General features: G+C 36.0%; 1 protein-coding gene across 1 annotated transcript in view; it reads right to left on the bottom strand.

Annotated features, from left to right (window-relative positions):
• Positions 1-18,814, bottom strand: part of VPS13B (vacuolar protein sorting 13 homolog B) — a 915,321-nt gene that overhangs the window by 716,020 nt on the left and 180,487 nt on the right. The window contains exon 17 of the mRNA XM_032760928.2: positions 12,128-12,309. Coding sequence (XP_032616819.1) covers positions 12,128-12,309 — 182 coding nt within the window. The remainder of the gene's footprint in view (positions 1-12,127; positions 12,310-18,814) is intronic.

Here is an 18,814-nt window from a genome sequence, read left to right as displayed (position 1 = left end):
ATATACCCAGTAATGGGATTGCTGGGTCAAATGGTGTTTCTGGTTCTAGATCCTTAAGGAATTGCCACACTATCTTCCACAATGGTTGAAATAGTTTACACTCCCACCAACAGTGTAAAAGCATTTCTATTTCTCCACATTCTCTCCAGCATCTGTTGTTTCCTAACTTTTTAATGATCGCCATTCTAACTGGTGTGAGATGGTATCTCACTGTGGTTTTTATTTGCATTTGTCTAATGACTAGTGATGATGAGCTTTTTTTCATGTTTCTTGGCCACATAAATGTCTTCTTTTGAGAAATGTTTGTTCATATCTTTCACATACTTTTTCATGGGGTTTTTTTTTCTTGTAAATGTGTTTAAGTTCCTTGTAGATTCTGAATATTAGACCTTTGTCAAATGGACAGATTACAAAAATTTTCTCCCATTCTGTAGACTGCCTGTTCACGCTGATGATAGCTTCTTCGGCTGCACAGAAGCTCTTTCGTTTGATTAGATTCCATTTGTCAATTTTGGCTTTTGTTGCCATTCCTTTGGTGTTTAAATCACGAAGTCTTTGCCCGTGCCTATGTCCTGAATGGTACTGCCTAGGTTTCCTTCTAGGGTTTTTGTGGTTTTAGGTCTTACATTTAACTCTTTAATCCATCTTGAGTTAATTTTTGTACAAGATGTAAGGAAGGGATCTAGTTTCAGTTTTCTGCATATGGCTAGCCAGTTTTCCCAAAACCATTTATTAAGCAGAGAATCCTTTCCCCATTGCTAGTTTTTGTCAGGTTTGTCAAAGATCAGATGGTTGTAGATGTGTGGTGTTATTTCTGAGGCCTCTGTTCTGTTCCATTGTTCTATATATCTGTTTTGGTACCAGTACCATGCTGTTTTGGTTACGGTAACCTTCTAGTATATTTTAAAGTCAGGTACCGTGATGCCTCCAGCTTTGGTCTTTTTGTTTAGGACTGTCTTGGCTATACAGGCTCTTTTTTGGTTCTATATGAAATTTAAAGTAGTTTTTGCCAATTCTGTTGAGAAAGTCAATGGTAGCTTGATGGGGATATACTGAATCTATAAATTACTTTGGGCAGTATGGCCATTTTCACGATATTGATTCTTCCTATCCATGAGCATGGAATGTTTTTCCATTTGTATGTGCCCTCTCTTATTTCCTTGAGCAGTGGTTCGTAGTTCTCCTTGAAGAGGTCCTTCACATCCCTTGTAAGTTGTATTCCTAGGTATTTTATTCTCTTTGTAGAAATCGTGAATGGGAGTCTGTTCATGATTTGGCTGTTTGTCTATTATTGGTGTATAGGAATGCTTGTGATTTTTGCACATTGATTTTGTACCCTGAGACTTTGCTGAAGTTGCTTATCAGCTTAAGGAGATTTTGGGCTGAGACGATGGGGTTTTCTAAATATACAATCATGTCATCTGCAAAGACAGACAATCTGACTTCCTCTCTTCCTGTTTGAATACCCTTTATTTCTTTTTCTTGCCTGACTGCCCTGGCCAGAACTTCCAATATTATATTGAATAAGTGTGCTAAGAGAGGGCATACTTGTCTTGTGCCAGTTTTCAATGGGAATTCTTTCAGCTTTTGCCCGTTCAGTATGGTATTGGCTGTGAGTTTGCCATAAATAGCTCTTATTATTTTGAGATACGTTCCATCAATACCTAGCTTATTGACAGTTTTTAGATGAAGGGGAGTTGAATTTTATTGAAGGCCTTTTCTGCATCTATTGAGATAATCATGTGGTTTTTGTCAATGGTTCTGTTTATATGATGGATTACGTTTATTGACTTGCATTATGTTGAACCAGCCTTGCATCCCAGGGATGAAGCTGACTTGATAGTGGTGGATAAGCTTTTTGATGTGCTGCTGGATTCGGTTTGCCAGTATTTTATTGAGGATTTTCACGTGGATGTTCATCAGGGATATCGGCCTGAAATTTTTTTTTTTTTTTTTTTTTTTGGGACAGAGTCTCGCTATGTCGCCCAGGCTGGAGTGCAGTGGCGTGATCTCAGCTCACTGCAAGCTCCACCTCCTGGATTCACGCCATTCTCATGCCTCAGCGTCCAGAGTAGCTGGGACTACAGGTGCCTGCCACCACGCCCAGTTAATTTTTTGTATTTTTTTTTTTAGTAGAGACAGGGTTTCACCATGTTAGCCAGGATGGTCTCGATCTCCTGACCTCGTGATCCACCTGCCTCAGCCTCCCAAAGTGCTGGGATTACAGGCATGAGCCACCACGCCCATTTTTTTTTTGTTGTGTCTCTGCCAGGTTTTGGTATCAGGATGATGCTGGCCTCATAAAATGAGATAGGGAGGAGTCCCTCTTTTTCTGTTGTTTGGAATAGTTTCAGAAGGAATGGTACCAGCTCCTCTTTGTACCTCTGGTAGAATTCAGCTGTGAATCCATCTGGTCCTGGGCTTTTTTTGATTGGTAGGCTGTTAATTACTGCCTTAATTTCAGAAATTGTTATTGGTCTATTCATGGATTTGACTTCTTTCTGGCTTAGTTTTGGGAGGGTGTATGTGTCCAGGTACCCATTTCTTCTAGATATCCCATTGCATTGTCACGTCCATTCACAGGTCTATTGACTCCCTCCCCTTGGGAATCTGTAGAACTGAAAATATTTATTCATAGTACGTTTCTGTGAGCCTAGTGAGGCCTCTTGTAAATAGCTACACTAACGGGGCACAAATGTACACTTTATTCACTAAGTTCAAACAACTAGACCTAACCAATGTCTTGAATTTTATTCTTTTCTTATCAATATGTATTCATTATCCTATTCTCTTTTTTAGCTTACTCTTTGAATTTACCTTCACTCTATCATCCTTGCAACTAAAATAACGGATCACCTAGACTCCAATTCTGACTGTTGTTATCTCAGTCTCCAAGAACTTTATATCCTAGAACAACTTCCATAGGTAATATCTTTAGATGGATGATTCCAGCAAGGTCTATGTCTAGGACAAGAACAACAGATTAAGCCTACAAACAATAATATATTTGGCATTCACAAGAACTCTATGAGCAGCTATAAACATATTTTCATTATTTTATAGATGAGAAAATTAACTAAAACTTAATGAAACAAACTGACCTTTATTTAGTCATATATATAGTTATTGAGAAAATCTTCACACTCCAATTCAGTGATCTTTCCTAAGTGTCAACAGTTGAAAAGTGAAAATAATATGCAACAGAAATAGTTAAGACATTCACTAAACCAGTATTTATATGTAACATAAAGATTAATAAAATTCAATGCACAAAATCGAATCCCTAGCAAGCACTAGCATACAACATTTTATTTTTCATTTTAATATACTTTTAATTTGATTTTTGCAAGAGCTGAGGAAGAAGGATTCATTATTGTAGCATTATAAAACATAATTCAACATCCACAGATATTCTCTTAAAGCCTCTTAAACTCATTCACAAAAGAAATTCGTGACTGATTCAACACTCAAAATTTATCGCTTACTTTTGGATATAGCATTTATCAAAGAAAAACTTTTCTTACTAAAAGCACTTTGCAGTTTTGATGCTTGAAGTTAAATTTGTTATTGCTTTCAGTGGCACATTAGTAAAACATTTAGAATGAGAAGACTGAGGCACAAAGTTTCTATTCTAGTCTTTTCAAATTCTTAGTAGCAATCAATGAAGTTGATTTCAAAACTCGCTAATAAATCACAATTTATAATGAAAGAAATGGTAAAACTGGAACTCAATTATATACATGCATTTTATAAGAATATCAAAAATCAGTAACAGTTTAATTCAGGTCAGATACAGTTATTTTGGTGGTAGTAAAAGTGAAACATATACACATTTCTTATTTCCAAACAGGAATGACAGAATAGGCATGGAGAAAACAAAGATAAACAGAGAAAGGAAAAAAAATAGTCTAAAATTATAGCGTCATAGAAAATGTTGGCCAATGGGAATGAAGCTAAAGAATAAGACCAAGAAGGATGCTGTGATATTTAAAAAAATGAAAAAAATAAAAGGACTAAAAGTAATGATGATGACCGAGAATCAATATCAGTATCAAAAGGATAAACCATTTCTAAATGATAACAAGGTCCAATGTAAAGAAGATGTACTTGAGGGTAATGAAAAAAATTAGACAAAAGGTCACCATCAGAAAAGTAAAAAGACAACCCACAAAATTACAGGAAACATTTGCAAATCATATCTGATAAGAAACTTTTATCTAAAATATATAAAGAATTCTCACAATTTAAAAGAAAAAGAGGCAGATCTTAAAATCAGCAAAGGATTTGAATAATTTCTCCATAGAAGAGATATAAATAGCTAATAAATACACAAAAAGATACTCAAAATCATTAGCCATGACGGAAATGAAAATGAAAATCATAATGATGCCACTTCACACCTACAATGATGGCTGGAACACAAAAGACAGATAACAATATGATGAGGATGTGGAGAGATTAGAACCATCACACATTGCCAATGGAAAGTACAATGGTACAGCTGTTTTGGAAAACAGTCTGGCAGCTCCTCAAAAGGTTACAAATAAAATTACCATATGATCCAGCAATTATATTTATAGGTATATATACACAGGAGAAATAAAAGTATACATTCACAAAAAAAAAAAACCTGTACTTGAATGTTCAAAGCAACATTATTCACAATATTCAGAAGTAGGAACAATGCAAAGGTCCATCAACTGATGAATGAATTAACAAAATATGGCATATATGGATAAAATGGAATACTATTTGGCAATAAAAAGGAATGAGCACTGACATATGCTATAATACGGGCAAATTTGAAATAGTATGCTAAGTGGAAAAATGCACTAATATGCAGTCACAAAGAACTGCATTTATGTAATTCATTTATATGAAGCATCCACAATAGGCACATCCATACAGACAAAAAGTAGATTAGTATTTGCCTATTGCTGGGAAAATGGAAGGCTCCAGGAGTGATAGCTAGGGAATGCAAGGATTCATTCAGGGATGCTGGAAACGTTCTAAAATTGATTATGGTAATGGATACACAACTCTGAATATATTAAAAGCCACTAAACTGCATACCTGAAAAGGAATAAATAGTGTGGTACAAAAATTTTATCTAAATAAAACTGTTTTTAAAAACTTAACAGAAGGAAGGGAAAGGAAAAGAAAGAATAAAATATTTCTGACATGAAGAGGGGAGAATACCTGAAAAAAAGGTAGGAATGTGGAAGAGAACGTAATTTTTCTGAAGTACGAGTAGACTATAATTAGCATAGTGTTAAATTAAAGGAAAAAGATTAATGTTAAAATAAAGCTAGTGCTCAAAGAAGAGAGGAAACTGTAGGAGAATGTAATCAAACAGAATTAGGTTCCAGATAGAAGAAAAAGCCATACACAGGAAAAAACTGGATATTGTTGGTAGGTAACTATCAATAATATGAATTAAGACATCAAGTAGGAGGGTAGGCTAGAGGCATGAGATTATGATGAAAGGTGGTGTACAGTCAAACGTAGACTTTAAAAATAATGGTTCTGGGCTGAGTGCGGTGGCTCACACCTGTAATCCCAGCACTTGGGGAGGCCGAGGTGGACGGATCACGAGGTCAGGAGATCGAGACCATCCTGGCTAACACAGTGAAACCCCATCTCCACTAAAAATACAAAATCTTAACCAGGCGTGGTGGCAGGCACCTGTAGTCCCAGCTACTCGGGAGGAAAATGGCATGAACCCAGGAGGCGGAGCTTGCAGTGAGCAGAGATCACGCCACTGCACTCTAGCCTGGGTGACAGAGCGAGACTCCATCTCAAAAAAAAATATAACAATAATAATAATAATAATAATAATAATAATGGTTCTTCTTTCACACATTATCAGAACCTAAGTCTGAGAGATCCGAAAATGTACACAGCTTGTATAATCTCTTTATTAATGTGGGAAATGGAAACTAGTTGTAAAGCAAAGGATCACATACTTACACAAAAGATATTAAACAAAGCTTAACAGTGCTGAGTACTATGTAATGAGAGTCCTCAGATGCAAAATAATAAAATGCTAAAACTTTACACCCTAAATACATACACATTTCCTGGATCTTTAGATAGAACTATTTGAAGGCACAATCCTTTAAGCACTCCGTAAGAATACAAAGCACAGAATAAGGTTTTGTTCTCAGGGGGGAAAAAAGACAAGAAAACCGACCACCTGGAAATCTGGCTTTTTAAAATTGTCTTAGCTGATGGTTTCTCTTTAAGCTGTTATAAATTTTATAGGCATTTCATTTGATAAAAATTATTTGGCAAAGAAATGTCTTAACATCATTCTAATTTCTTCAACTCCTCAATATGCAAAAATTAGTTCCACTAATTTTAGGTTTCTAAACGACAGAACTTCAGGTTACAAATAACAATCTGTTGTCACTTACCTAATCAATTTTTCAATACATATGCCACCATTCTTTTAAACACAGAATATTTTTAGAATAGGAAATTTCAAATAAAATGCTTTTTCATAGCACAGTCCATTTTATAAATTCAGAAAAGTAAAAATGGAATAGGTTTGGCTAGGAAAAAGAAAAATTATAAAAGCAAATAATAATTTCATGAGCTTACTAATATGAATGTTCAGGCTAAGCCAATTAACAAAAATAAAAGTTTAAAATTAAAAAAACATTAATATTGTGAGACAATAAACCAAAAAATACTCTGAAGAAAACATCACAGGAAATAGAAATTTAGCAAATAAACAAATAAATGAATTAGACAGTTTCAGACAGTGATAAGTGCTAATGCCAAGGAAGATGTTACTGTAGAGTTAACTTATAGATGGGCTAGCATCAGAAAGGTAAGATTTTGAATAGTAAATCCATATAAAATAATGGCCACAAGATTGGCAATAACATAGTTTACTTAAATAATCATCAAATTAAAACGTTTTTTGAAGATAAAATTCATATAACCCTCATTTTTTCAAAGTGTGTAATTAAGTGGCTATTACCATATATATTAGGTTGCTGCAAATGTAATCACAATTTTTGCCATTCAAATTAATGGTGATTACTTTTGCACCAACCTAATGCAAGGTTGTGAATCCATCACAACTATGTAATTACAGAATAATTTCACCACCCCAAAAAGAAATCTTGGGGAAAACCACAAATATGTGAAAATTAAACAACATGTTCCCAAATTACCAACAGGTAAAAGATGAAATCAAAATGTATCTGGAGACAAATGAAAATGGAAACACAAAATACACAACCTATCAAATGCAGCTGAAGTAGTTCTAAGAAAGAAGATTACAGCAATACCTGCCTATATCAAAAACAAAGATTTCAAATAAACAATCAAACATTATACTTCAAGGAGCTAGAAAAAGATCTAAAGTCAGCAGGAGGAAAGAAAATAACAAATATGAAAACAGAAATACACAGAGACTAGGGAAACAATTTTAAAAATAAACAAAAATAAGAGTTGGTTTTTTGACAAGATAAACAAATCCTTCAATAGACTAAGAAAAAGGAGCATGCTCAAATAAATAAAATGAAAAATAAAAGAGGAGAGATTACAGCTGATAGAAACAACAGATATATATAGACTCATCAGAAGCGACTACTATGAACAATGCTACACCAATGGATTGGATAAGCTAAAAGAAATTAATAAATTCCTAGACACATTTAACTTATCAAGACTCAATCATGAAAGAATGGAAAATACGAGGAGACCAACAATGAGTAAGAACAGTGAATCAGTAACAAAAAGTCCCCATCAAAGAAAAGTTCTGGACTGGATGAATTCTACCAGAACAACTAATATTGATCACTTCTCAAACTTTCAAAAATCTAAAGAGAGAATACTTTCAAACTCATTTTAGAAGGCTAGCATTACCCTCATACCAAAGCCAGACAAAGGCACTACAAGAAAACAAACTTACAGACCAGTATCTCTGGTGAACATAGATGTAAAAATTCTCAACAAAATATTAAATGAAATTCAACAACACATTAAAATAATCTTTTGCCATGATACAGTGGTATTTATCCATGGGATGCAAGGATGGTTCAACAAATACAAGTCAATAAATATGATACACCACATTAACAAAATAAAGGACAAAAGTCATATCATCATCTCAATAGATGCAGAAAAGGCATTTGACAAAATTCAACAGCCTTTCATGATCAAAACTACTAATAGATTAGGTATAGAAGGAATGTACCTAACCACAATAAAGGACATACAGAACAAGCCCATGGCTAACATCATATGGAAGAGTGAAATGCTGAAATCTTTAAAGATGAGGGACCTGACAAGAATGCTCACTCTCACTACTTCTTTTCCACACAGTACTGGAAGTCCTATTCGGAAAAACTAAGCAAGAGGAAGAAATAAAAGGCATTGTAATAGAGAAGAAAGAAGTTAAATTGTCTCTACTTGTTGACAATATGATCTTATATGTAAAAATCCCGGCCAGGCATAGTGGCTCACACCTGTAATCCCAGTATTTTAGGAGGACGAGGTGGGTGAATTACTTCAGGTAAGGAGTTCAAGACCAGCCTGACCAACATGGTGAAACCCCGTCTCTACTAAAATACAAAAAACTTACCCAGGTGTGGTGACACGCCTGTAATCCCAGTTACAAACCCAGGAGGTGGAGGTTGCAGTGAGCCAAGATCACACCACTACACTCCAGCTTGGGTGACAGAGGGAGACTCTGACTCAAAAAAAAAAAAAAAAAAAAAAAATCCCTAAAGACTCCATACAAAAACTTTTAGAACTGATAAGTGAATTCAGTAAAGGTGTGGGATACAAAATCAACATGTAAAAATCAATACAATTTTTATGCATTAACATGTCCAAAACTAAAACTATCCAAAAAAAATTAGGAAAACAATCCCATTTATAATAGCAAAAACAAAAATACGTGGATATAAAGTTAACCAAGGATATGAAAGATCTGTATACTGAAAAGTATAAAACACTGATAAAAGAAACTAAAAAAAAATACAAATAAATGGAAAGATGTTCTGTGCTAATGAACTGGGAGAATTAATGTTAAAATGTCCATATTACCCAAAGCAATATACAGATTCAATGCAACCCCTATCAAAATTCCAATGTCATTTTTCACAGAAATAGTAAAAAAATCCTTAAATTCATATGGAATAAAAGACCTCAAAGAACAAAAGCAATATTAAACAAAAAAGAATAAAGCTGAAGAAATCACACTATCTGACTTTATACTAAAAGGCTATAGCAATCAAAACAGCATGGTACTGGCACGAAGACAGACACATCAACCTACAAAACATGACAGAATCCAAAATAAACCCACACATTTATGGACAATTGATCTTTGATGAAGATGCCAAGAATATACAATGGGGAAAGAACAGATTCTTCAATAAATGCTGCTGGGAAAACTGGATATCTACATGCAGAACAATGAGATTGAATCCTTATCTAACACCATGAGGAAAAACCAATTCAGAAGGGATTAAAGACTTAAATATAAGATCTGAAACTGTAAATCTACTAGAAGAAACTTACAGACAAAGCTTCATTGGTCTGAGCATTGACTATAACCCTGAACGCACAGGAAATGAAAGCAATAACAGAAAAATGGGACTGCATCAAACAAAAACTTCTGCACAGCAAAAGAAACAATTAACACAATGAAGGAAGAACACAGAAACTGGGAGAAAAATTTGCAAACCATCCCTCTGATAAAGAGTTGTTATCCAAAATATCTAAGGAACTCAACTCAATAATAAGAAAACAAATAATTCAATTTTAAAATGGGCACAGGACCTGAACAGACATTTCTCAAAAGATGACAAATGGCCAATGGGTTCATGAACAATGCAAACGGCCAACATATAAATGGTTCATACAAATGGCCAACAAGTATATAAAAACCTACTCAACATCATTAATTACTAGAGAAATGTAAATTAAATTCACAATGAGATATAACCACATACCTGTTAGAATGGCCATTCTCAGAATGATGAAAGATAAGTGTCAGTAAGGATGTGGAGAAAAAGAGAATACCATTGGTGGGAATGAAAATTAATACAACCTTCACGCCTATATCCCAGCACTTTGGGAGGTTGAGGCAGGCGGATCATGAGGTCAAGAGATAAGAGACCATCCTAGTCAACATGGTGAAACCCCGTCTCTACTAAAAATACAAAAAATTAGCTGGGTGTGGTGGTGCACACCTGTAGTCCCAGCTCGGGAGGCTGAGGCAGGAGAATCGCTTGTACCTGGGAGGCGGAGGTTATAGTGAGCCGAGATCGTGCCATTGCACTCCAGCCTGGCAACAGAGCAAGACTCCGTTTAAAAAAAAAAGAAAATTAGTACAACCATTATGGAAAACGGTATGGAAGTTCTTCAAAAATCTAAAAATATAAGCAATCCCACTTCTGAGTATACGTCCAAAGAAAATGAAATCATATTAGAGAGATATCTGCACACCCATGTTCACTGTACAATAGCCAAGATATGAAATCAGTATAAGTGTCCATCAAGGGATGAATGGATAAAGAAAATATGGCATATATCCGCAATAGATTACTATTCTGCCTTAAAAAAAAGAAGGAAATTCTGTCGTTTAAGACAACACAGTTGAACCTGGAGGACATTATACTAAGTGAAATAAGCCAGGTACTGCAGGATCTCACTTAAATAAGTCAGACTCAGGGAAGTAGAGAGTAGAATGGTGGTTAGAGTAGAACGGTGATTACCAAACATAGGCGGAATGGAGTGGGGGTGGGTACGTAATAGGAAGATGCTGTTCAAAGGGTACAAAGTTTCAGTTAGACAGGAGCAGTAAGGTCAATTCAAAAACAGGATACAAATATGTATGTCTGTGTGTGTGTTTATATACACACTAAAATTTGCATACTACTTCAGGGGCTTCAGAAAACTCTAAGTCCTTTCATAAGCTCCAAGTGAAGAACCTCTAGCCCACTGCAACATTTATCTTGTTATTCTTTATATAATGCTAAAAGCCAGCACCAAAACTACTACAACTTGAACATCCCTAATCTGAAAACCCCAAATCTGAAATGCTTAAAAATTCAAAACTCTTTGGTCACTGACATGATACAAGTAGAAAATTCCACACCTGACCTCATGTGATTAAGTCACACAAAATTATTAAAAATATTGTATAAAATTACCTTCAGACTATGTGTATAAGGTGTATATGAAATGTAAATGAATTTCATATTTAGACTTGAGTCACATCTCCAGTATATCTCATTATGAATGTGCAAACATTCTAAATCTGAAAAAATTCTGAAATTTGAACCACTCTGGCACCAAGCACTTTGGATAAGGGATAATCAACCTGTATTTTACATTAGTTAATGGCTAGGCCAAATAAGAAAACTCTAATTATAATGTCAGGTCTGAAATTTAAACCTTCAAAAGCATCATATAAGAACAAAAGTCGCTTTGTTTTAACAGATAAATTAAAAATAATGTTACTTTCAGCATAATTACACTTAAATTATAACTTTTAAAAACTACTTTTGTGTTACTGACAAACATAACATTATTATTTTGAACTGAAACAACTTTAAAAAGCTTCTATAATTTTTTGTTTACATGCAAACTGAGTGATAAGATGAAGATATCTCTTATAGTGATATGAAAGCAGAAATTTATATTTTTAGTAGTTAATTAACTCATTAAGGGTGTCAGATTAATGCTTTTCACACACACACACAAAAATTGTTTACCAAACTAACCAAGTATTATGAGTAAGAATTTATTTCATTTTACCAGTATAATCAAACATACTGTACTTATACTTAATTTGGTTATCATTTCAAACACATACATTGATACCCTCAAAAGTTATCCAAAGGGTAAATTATACAAGAAGCTGGTGAAAAATAATCTTTTGCAATTATGAAACATACGCAGAAATAGGTATGCAGAAATAAAACCGGATGGCTTAACTCATAATCTGGATTTTAAACATAAGCTATAAATATCTACATTCACAGAAACATATTACAATTTAAGTTGACCATGATAGACATATGGATTTTCATAATAAAATATTAGTTGCCTCTGACACAAATTTTCCATATAGTTATCAAAAAGATTGTGCTCTTACCTATACTTAGGAAGATTTCATTTATCAAAGCCTCAATCACTGCGGAAGAGCTGACATTTCCAAGATGAGACCAACTTTGATATATTGCTTGCAAGAGAAGTGTCTGTGCTCTTGTAGCTTGAATTGTGAGATGTGGAAGTTCAAATATACCTTCAGTTATAGCAATCTGAGATCTTTTGGTCCTGCACAAGAAAATAGAAAGAATCGCAATACAGTAAATAGCATTTACAGACAACAAAATACTAAATGTCTTAGGTTGCAAGAGAAGAAAGGGTATACATCCAAAGTATTTTAAAATTTGATTTAACAAAATAGATATGCAATTCTGCTAACGTTAAGTTCCACTATTTCAGAAACTCTGAATAATAAAATATAAAAATACAAACCAGAATGATGTCCATACACACATATTCACCTACGCATATACTGCTCAAGCAATTACTATATAATCAAGGCAATCATCCTGGGTAAAAATAAAAATAGTGCTTCTTAACACTTAGAAAGGATTTACTAGCAAATCTGCATTGTTCCAGATTTCTTTTAACTGTTAACACGTTGAATCCTGCCATAATAACTCTATGAGGGAGATACAACCATTATACTAGTTTTTCAAATGGGAAAACCAAGATACACCCGGATATATTAAGGTATCAAATGTCATACTACTAAAAAGGGAAAAATTAGAATTTAAATCCAGGCAACCTGATCCACAGCCCTCTATCTTAATACCTTCTCTCAGAAGTATTTATGAAGTATTTACATTACATGCAGGACTCTACTTGATAGTAACATGGAAAGTTATTTTTAAAATTTCTGCCCTAGAATATCTAATTTGTTGACCCCTTATTCATTTGGTTTTGTCTATGAATAAAGTGAATTATGTAATTAAATTTTCTAAATAACAAAGCCTCAAAGTAAAGAAACCTTTCAATATGTCTGTGAGCAACAAGCTTATACTGAAGGTTAATAAACGTGTAAGATAAAATAGAAGAACAATAAAACATAAGATAGATAAAAAAAAATCAGGATGCTACTATAGTATACTTTAACCCGCTCTTTCCTTAACCCCACAAACCCTCCACCATCTGTCATTTTCCCAACTGTAACCACACATGGAGAGTACAGAACATCTCTTGTATATCACCTAAAAAGCTTCTCACCCTACCTCATATTCTGGCCACTGCTATGGAGACCGATTCAATGTACACTTTCATTTGCATTGCCTAAAGCCACCATGCAGCATGAGACACCAGCAAACTACTTTGCAATCTACATGCAGAAGATGCAAATGTAGGAACAAATGCTTCCCACTCTTCTCCCACTAGCTGACTAGTCTCTGAGGAGTTCCCAGGAAATCGAGGACCAGGAAAGATAAAACACTAAAATAGGCCCAGCGCGGTGGCTCACGCCTGTAATCCCAGCACTCTGGGAGGCCAAGGCGGGCGGATCACAAGGTCAGGAGTTCAAGACCAGCCTGACCAACATGGTGAAACCCCCTCTCTAGAAAAAATACAAAACTTAGCAGGGTGTGGTGGCTCATGCCTGTAATCCCAGCTACTCAGGAGCCTGAGGCAGGAGAATTGCTTGAACTCAGGAGGCAGAGACTGCAGTGAGCCGAGATGGCGCCACTGCATTCCAACCTGGGCAACAGAGAAAGACTCCATTTCAAAAAAAAAGAGAGAAAGACTAAAATAACTTAACAAACCTTTTTTTTTAATTATTCTACTTTAAGTTTTAGGGTACATGTGCACAATGTACAGGTTTGTTACATACATATACATGTGCCATGTTGGTGTGCTGCACCCATTAACCTGTCATTTAGCATTAGGTATATCTCCTACTGATATCCCTTCTCCCGCCCCTGATCCCACAACAGACCCTGGAGTGTGATGTTCCCCTTCCTGTGTCCATGAGTTCTCACTGTTCGATTCCCACCTATGAGTGAGAACATGCGGTGATTGTTTTTTTGTCCTTGCAATAGTTTGCTGAGAATGATGGTTTCAAGTTTCATCCATGTTCCTACAAAGGACATGAACTCATCATTTTTTATGGCTGCATAGTATTCCATGGTGTATACGTGCCACATTTTCTTAATCCAGTCTATCGTTGTTGGACATTTGGGTTGGTTCCAAGTCTTTGCTATTGTGAATAGTGCCTCAGTAAACACACGTGTGCATGTGTCTCTATAGCAGCATGATTTATAGTCCTCTGGGTATATACCCAGTAATGGGATGGCTGGGTCAAATGGTATTTCTAGTTCTAGATCCCTGAGGAATCGCCACACTGACTTCCACAATGGTTGAACTAGTTTACAGTCCCACCAACAGTGTAAAAGTGTTCCTATTTCTCCATATGCTCTCCAGCACCTGTTGTTTCCTGAATTTTTAATGATGGCCATTCTAACTGGTGTGAGATGGTATCTCATTGTGGTATTGATTTGCATTTCTCTGACGGCCAGTGATGATGAGGGCGACATAAATGTCTTTTTGAGAGTGTCTTTCATATTTTCCCCCATTTTTGATGGGTTTTTTTTTTTTTTTGTAAATTTTTTGATTCATTGTAGTTCGGATTTAGCCTTTGTCAGATGAGAATCTGTAGGTTGCCTGTTCACTCTGATGGTAGTTTCTTTTGCTGTGCAGAAGCTCTTTAGTTTAATTAGATCCCATTTGTCAATTTTGGCTTTTGCTGCCATTGCTTTTGGTGTTTTAGACATGAAGTCCTTGCCCCTGCCTATGTCCTGAATGGTATTGCCTAGGTTTTCTTCTAGGGTTTTTATGGTTTTAGGTCTAACATGTAAGTCTTTAATCCATCTTGAATTCATTTTTGTATAAGGTGTAAGGAAGGGATCCAGTTTCAGCTTTCTACATATGGCTAGCCAGTTTCCCCAGCACCATTTATTAAATAGGGAATCCTTTCCCCATTGCTTGTTTTTGTCAGGTTTGTCAAAGATCAGATGGTTGTAGATATGCGGCATTATTTCTGAGGGATCTGTTCTGTTCCATTGATCCATATCTCTGTTTTGGTACCAGTACCATGCTATTCTGGTTACTGTAGACTTGTAGTATAGTTTGAAGTCAGGTAGCGTGATGCCTCCAGCTTTGTTCTTTTGGCTTAGGATTGACTTGGCGATGCGGGCTCTTTTTTGGTTCCATATGAACTTTAAAGTAGTTTTTTCTAATTCTGTGAAGAAAGTCATTGGTAGCTTGATGGGGATGGCATTGAATCTATAAATTACCTTGGGCAGTATGGCCATTTTCACGATATTGATTCTTCCAACCCATGAGCATGGAATGTTCTTCCATTTGTTTGTATCCTCTTCTATTTCATTGAGCAGTGGTTTGTAGTTCTCCTTGAAGAGGTCCCTCACATCCCTTGTAAGTTGGACTCCTAGGTATTTTATTCTCTTTGAAGCAATTATGAATGGGAGTTCACTCAGGACTTGGCTCTCTGTTTGTCTGTAATTGGTGTATAAGAATGTTGTGATTTTTGTACATTGATTTTGTATCCTGAGGCTTTGCTGAAGTTGCTTATCAGCTTAAGGAGATTTTGGGCTGAGACAATGGGGTTTTCTAGATACACAATCATGTCATCTGCAAACAGGGACAATTTGACTTCCTCTTTTCCTACTTGAATACCCTTTATTTCCTTCTCCTACCTAATTGCCCTAGCCAGAACTTCCAACATTATGTTGAATAGGAGTGGTGAGAGAGGGCATCCCTGTCTTGTGCAACTTTGCAAAGGGAATGCTTCCAGTTTTTGCCCATTCAGTATGATATTGGCTGTGGGTTTGTCATAGATAGCTATTATTATTTTGAGATACGTCCCATCAATACCTAATTTATTGAGAGTTTTTAGCATGAAGGGTTGTTGAATTTTGTCAAGGACCTTTTCTGCATCTATTGAGATAATCATGTGGTTTTTGTCTTTGGTACTGTTTATATGCTGGATTACATTTATTGATTTGCATATGTTGAGCCAGCCTTGCATCCCAGGGATGAAGCCCACTAGATCATGGTGGATAAGCTTTTTGATGTGCTGCTGGATTTAGTTTGCCAGTATTTTATTGAGGATTTTTGCATCAATGTTCATTAAGGATATTGGTCTAAAATTCTCTTTTTTGATTGTGTCTCTGCCAGGCTTTGGTATCAGGATGATGCTGGCCTCATAAAATGAGTTAGGGAGGATTCCCTCTTTTTCTATTGATTGGAATAGTTTCAGAAGGAATGGTACCAGCTCCTCCTTGTACCTCTGGTAGAATTCGGCTGTGAATCCATCTGGTCCTGGACTTTTTCTGGTTGGTAAGCTATTGATTATTGCCACAATTTCAGAGCCTGTTATTGGCCTATTCAGAGATTCAACTTCTTCCTGGTTTAATCTTGGGAAGGTGTATGTGTTGAGGAATTTATCCATTTCTTCTAGATTTTCTAGTTTACTTGCGTAGAGGTGTTTAAAGTATTCTCTGATGGTAGTTTGTATTTCTGTGGGATCGGTGGTGATATCCCCTTTGTCATTTTTTATTGCATCTATTTGATCCTTCTCTCTTTTCTTATTAGTCTTGCTAGCAGTCTATCGATTTTGTTGATCTTTTCAAAAAACCAGCTTCTGGATTAATTTTTTGAAGGGTTTTTTGTGTCTCTATTTCCTTCAGTTCTGCTCTTAGTTATTTCTTACCTTCTGCTAGCTTTTGAATGTGTTTGCTCTTGCTTTTTTCGTTCTTTTAATTGTGATGTTAGGGTGTCAATTTTGGATCTTTCTTGCTTTCTCTTGTGGGCATTTAGTGCTATAAATTTCCTTCTACACACTGCTTTGAATGTGTCCCAGAGATTCTGGTATGTTGTGTCTTTTTTCTCATTGGTTTCAAAGAACATCTTTATTTCTGCCTTCATTTCATTATGTACCCAGTAGTCATTCAGGAGCAGGTTGTTCAGTTTCCATGTAGTTGAGCGGTTTTGAGTGAGTTTTTTAGTCCTGTGTTCTAGTTTGATTGCACTGTGGTCTGAGAGACAGTTTGTAATAATTTCTGTTCTTTTACATTTGCTGAGGAGTGCTTTACTTCCAACTATGGAGTCAATTTTGGAATAGGTGTGGTGCTGAAAAAAATGTATATTCTGTTGATTTGGGGTGGATAGTGCTGTAGATGTCTATTAGGTCCCCTTGGTGCACAGCTGACTTCAATTCCTGGATATCCTTGTTAACTTTCTGTCTCATTGATCTGTCTAATGTTGACAGTGGGGAGTTAGTCTCCCATTATTGTTGTGTGGGAGTTTAAGTCCCTTTGTAGTTCACTCAGGACTTGCTTTATGAATCTGGGTGCTCCTGTGTTGGGTGCATATATATTTAGGATAGTTAGCTCTTCTTGTTGAATTGATCCCTTTTCCATTATGTAATGGCCTTCTTTGTATCTTTTGATTTTTGTTGGTTTAAAGTCTGTTTTATCAGAGACTAGGGTTGCAACCCCTGCCTTTTTTTGTTGCCCATTTGCTTGGTAGATCTTCCTCCATCCCTTTCTTTTGGGCCTATGTGTGTCTCTGCACATGAGATGGGTTTCCTGAATACAGCACACTGATGGGTCTTGACTCTTTTTCCAATTTGCCAGTCTGTGTCTTTTAATCAGAGCATTTAGTCCATTTACATTTAAAGTTAATATTGTTATGTGTGAATTTGGTCCTGTCATTATGATGTTAGCTGGGTATTTTGCTCGTTAGTTGATGCAGTTTCTTCCTAGCCTTGATGGTCTTTACATTTTGGCATGTTCTTGCAGTGGCTAGTACCGGTTGTTCCTTTCCATGTTTAGTGCTTCCTTCAGGAGCTGTTTTAGGGCAGGCCTGATGGTGACAAAATCTCTCAGCATTTGCTTGTCTGTAAAGTATTTTATTTCTCTTTCACTTATGAAGCTTAGTTTGGCTGGATATGAAATTCTGGGTTGAAAATTCTTTTCTTTAAGAATGTTGAATATTGGCCCCCACTCTCTTCTGGCTTGTAGAGTTTCTGCCAAGAGATCCGCTGTTAGTCTGATGGGCTTCTCTTTGTGGGTAACCCTACCTTTCTCTCTGGCTGCCCTTACCATTTTTTCCTTCATTTCAACTTTGGTGAATCTGACAATTATGTGTCTTGGAGTTGCTCCTATCGAGGAGTATCTTTGTGGCATTCTCTGTATTTCGTGAATTTGAATGTTGGCCTGCCTTGCTAGATTGGGGAAGTTCTCCTGGATAATATCCTGCAGAGTGTTTTCCAACTTGGTTCCATTCTCCCAGTCACTTTCAGGTACACCAATCAGACGTAGATTTGGTCTTTTCACCAAGTCCCATATTTCTTGGAGGCTTTGTTCATTTCTTTTTATTCTTTTTTCTCTAAACTTCCCTTCTCGCTTCATTTTTTTTTTATTTTATTATTATACTTTAGGTTTTAGGGTACGTGTGCACAATGTGCAGGTTTATTACATATGTATCCATGTGCTGTGTTGGTTTGCTGCACCCATTAACTCGTCATTTAGCATTAGGGATATCTCCTAATGCTGTCCCTCCTCCCTTCCCCCAACCCACAACAGTCCCGGGAGTGTGATGTTCCCCTTCCTGTGTCCATGAGTTCTCATCGTTCAATTCCATTTCGTCTTCCATCACTGATACTCTTTCTTCCAGTTGATCACATCAGCTCCTGAGACTTCTGCATTCTTCACGTAGTTCTCGA

Source organism: Hylobates moloch, unplaced genomic scaffold (assembly GCF_009828535.3).
Source record: "Hylobates moloch isolate HMO894 unplaced genomic scaffold, HMol_V3 SCAFFOLD_9, whole genome shotgun sequence".
Classification (NCBI taxonomy): domain Eukaryota; kingdom Metazoa; phylum Chordata; class Mammalia; order Primates; family Hylobatidae; genus Hylobates; species Hylobates moloch.
The sequence above is the reverse complement of the archived record's forward strand: the minus strand, read 5'-3'. Positions and strand labels throughout refer to the sequence as shown.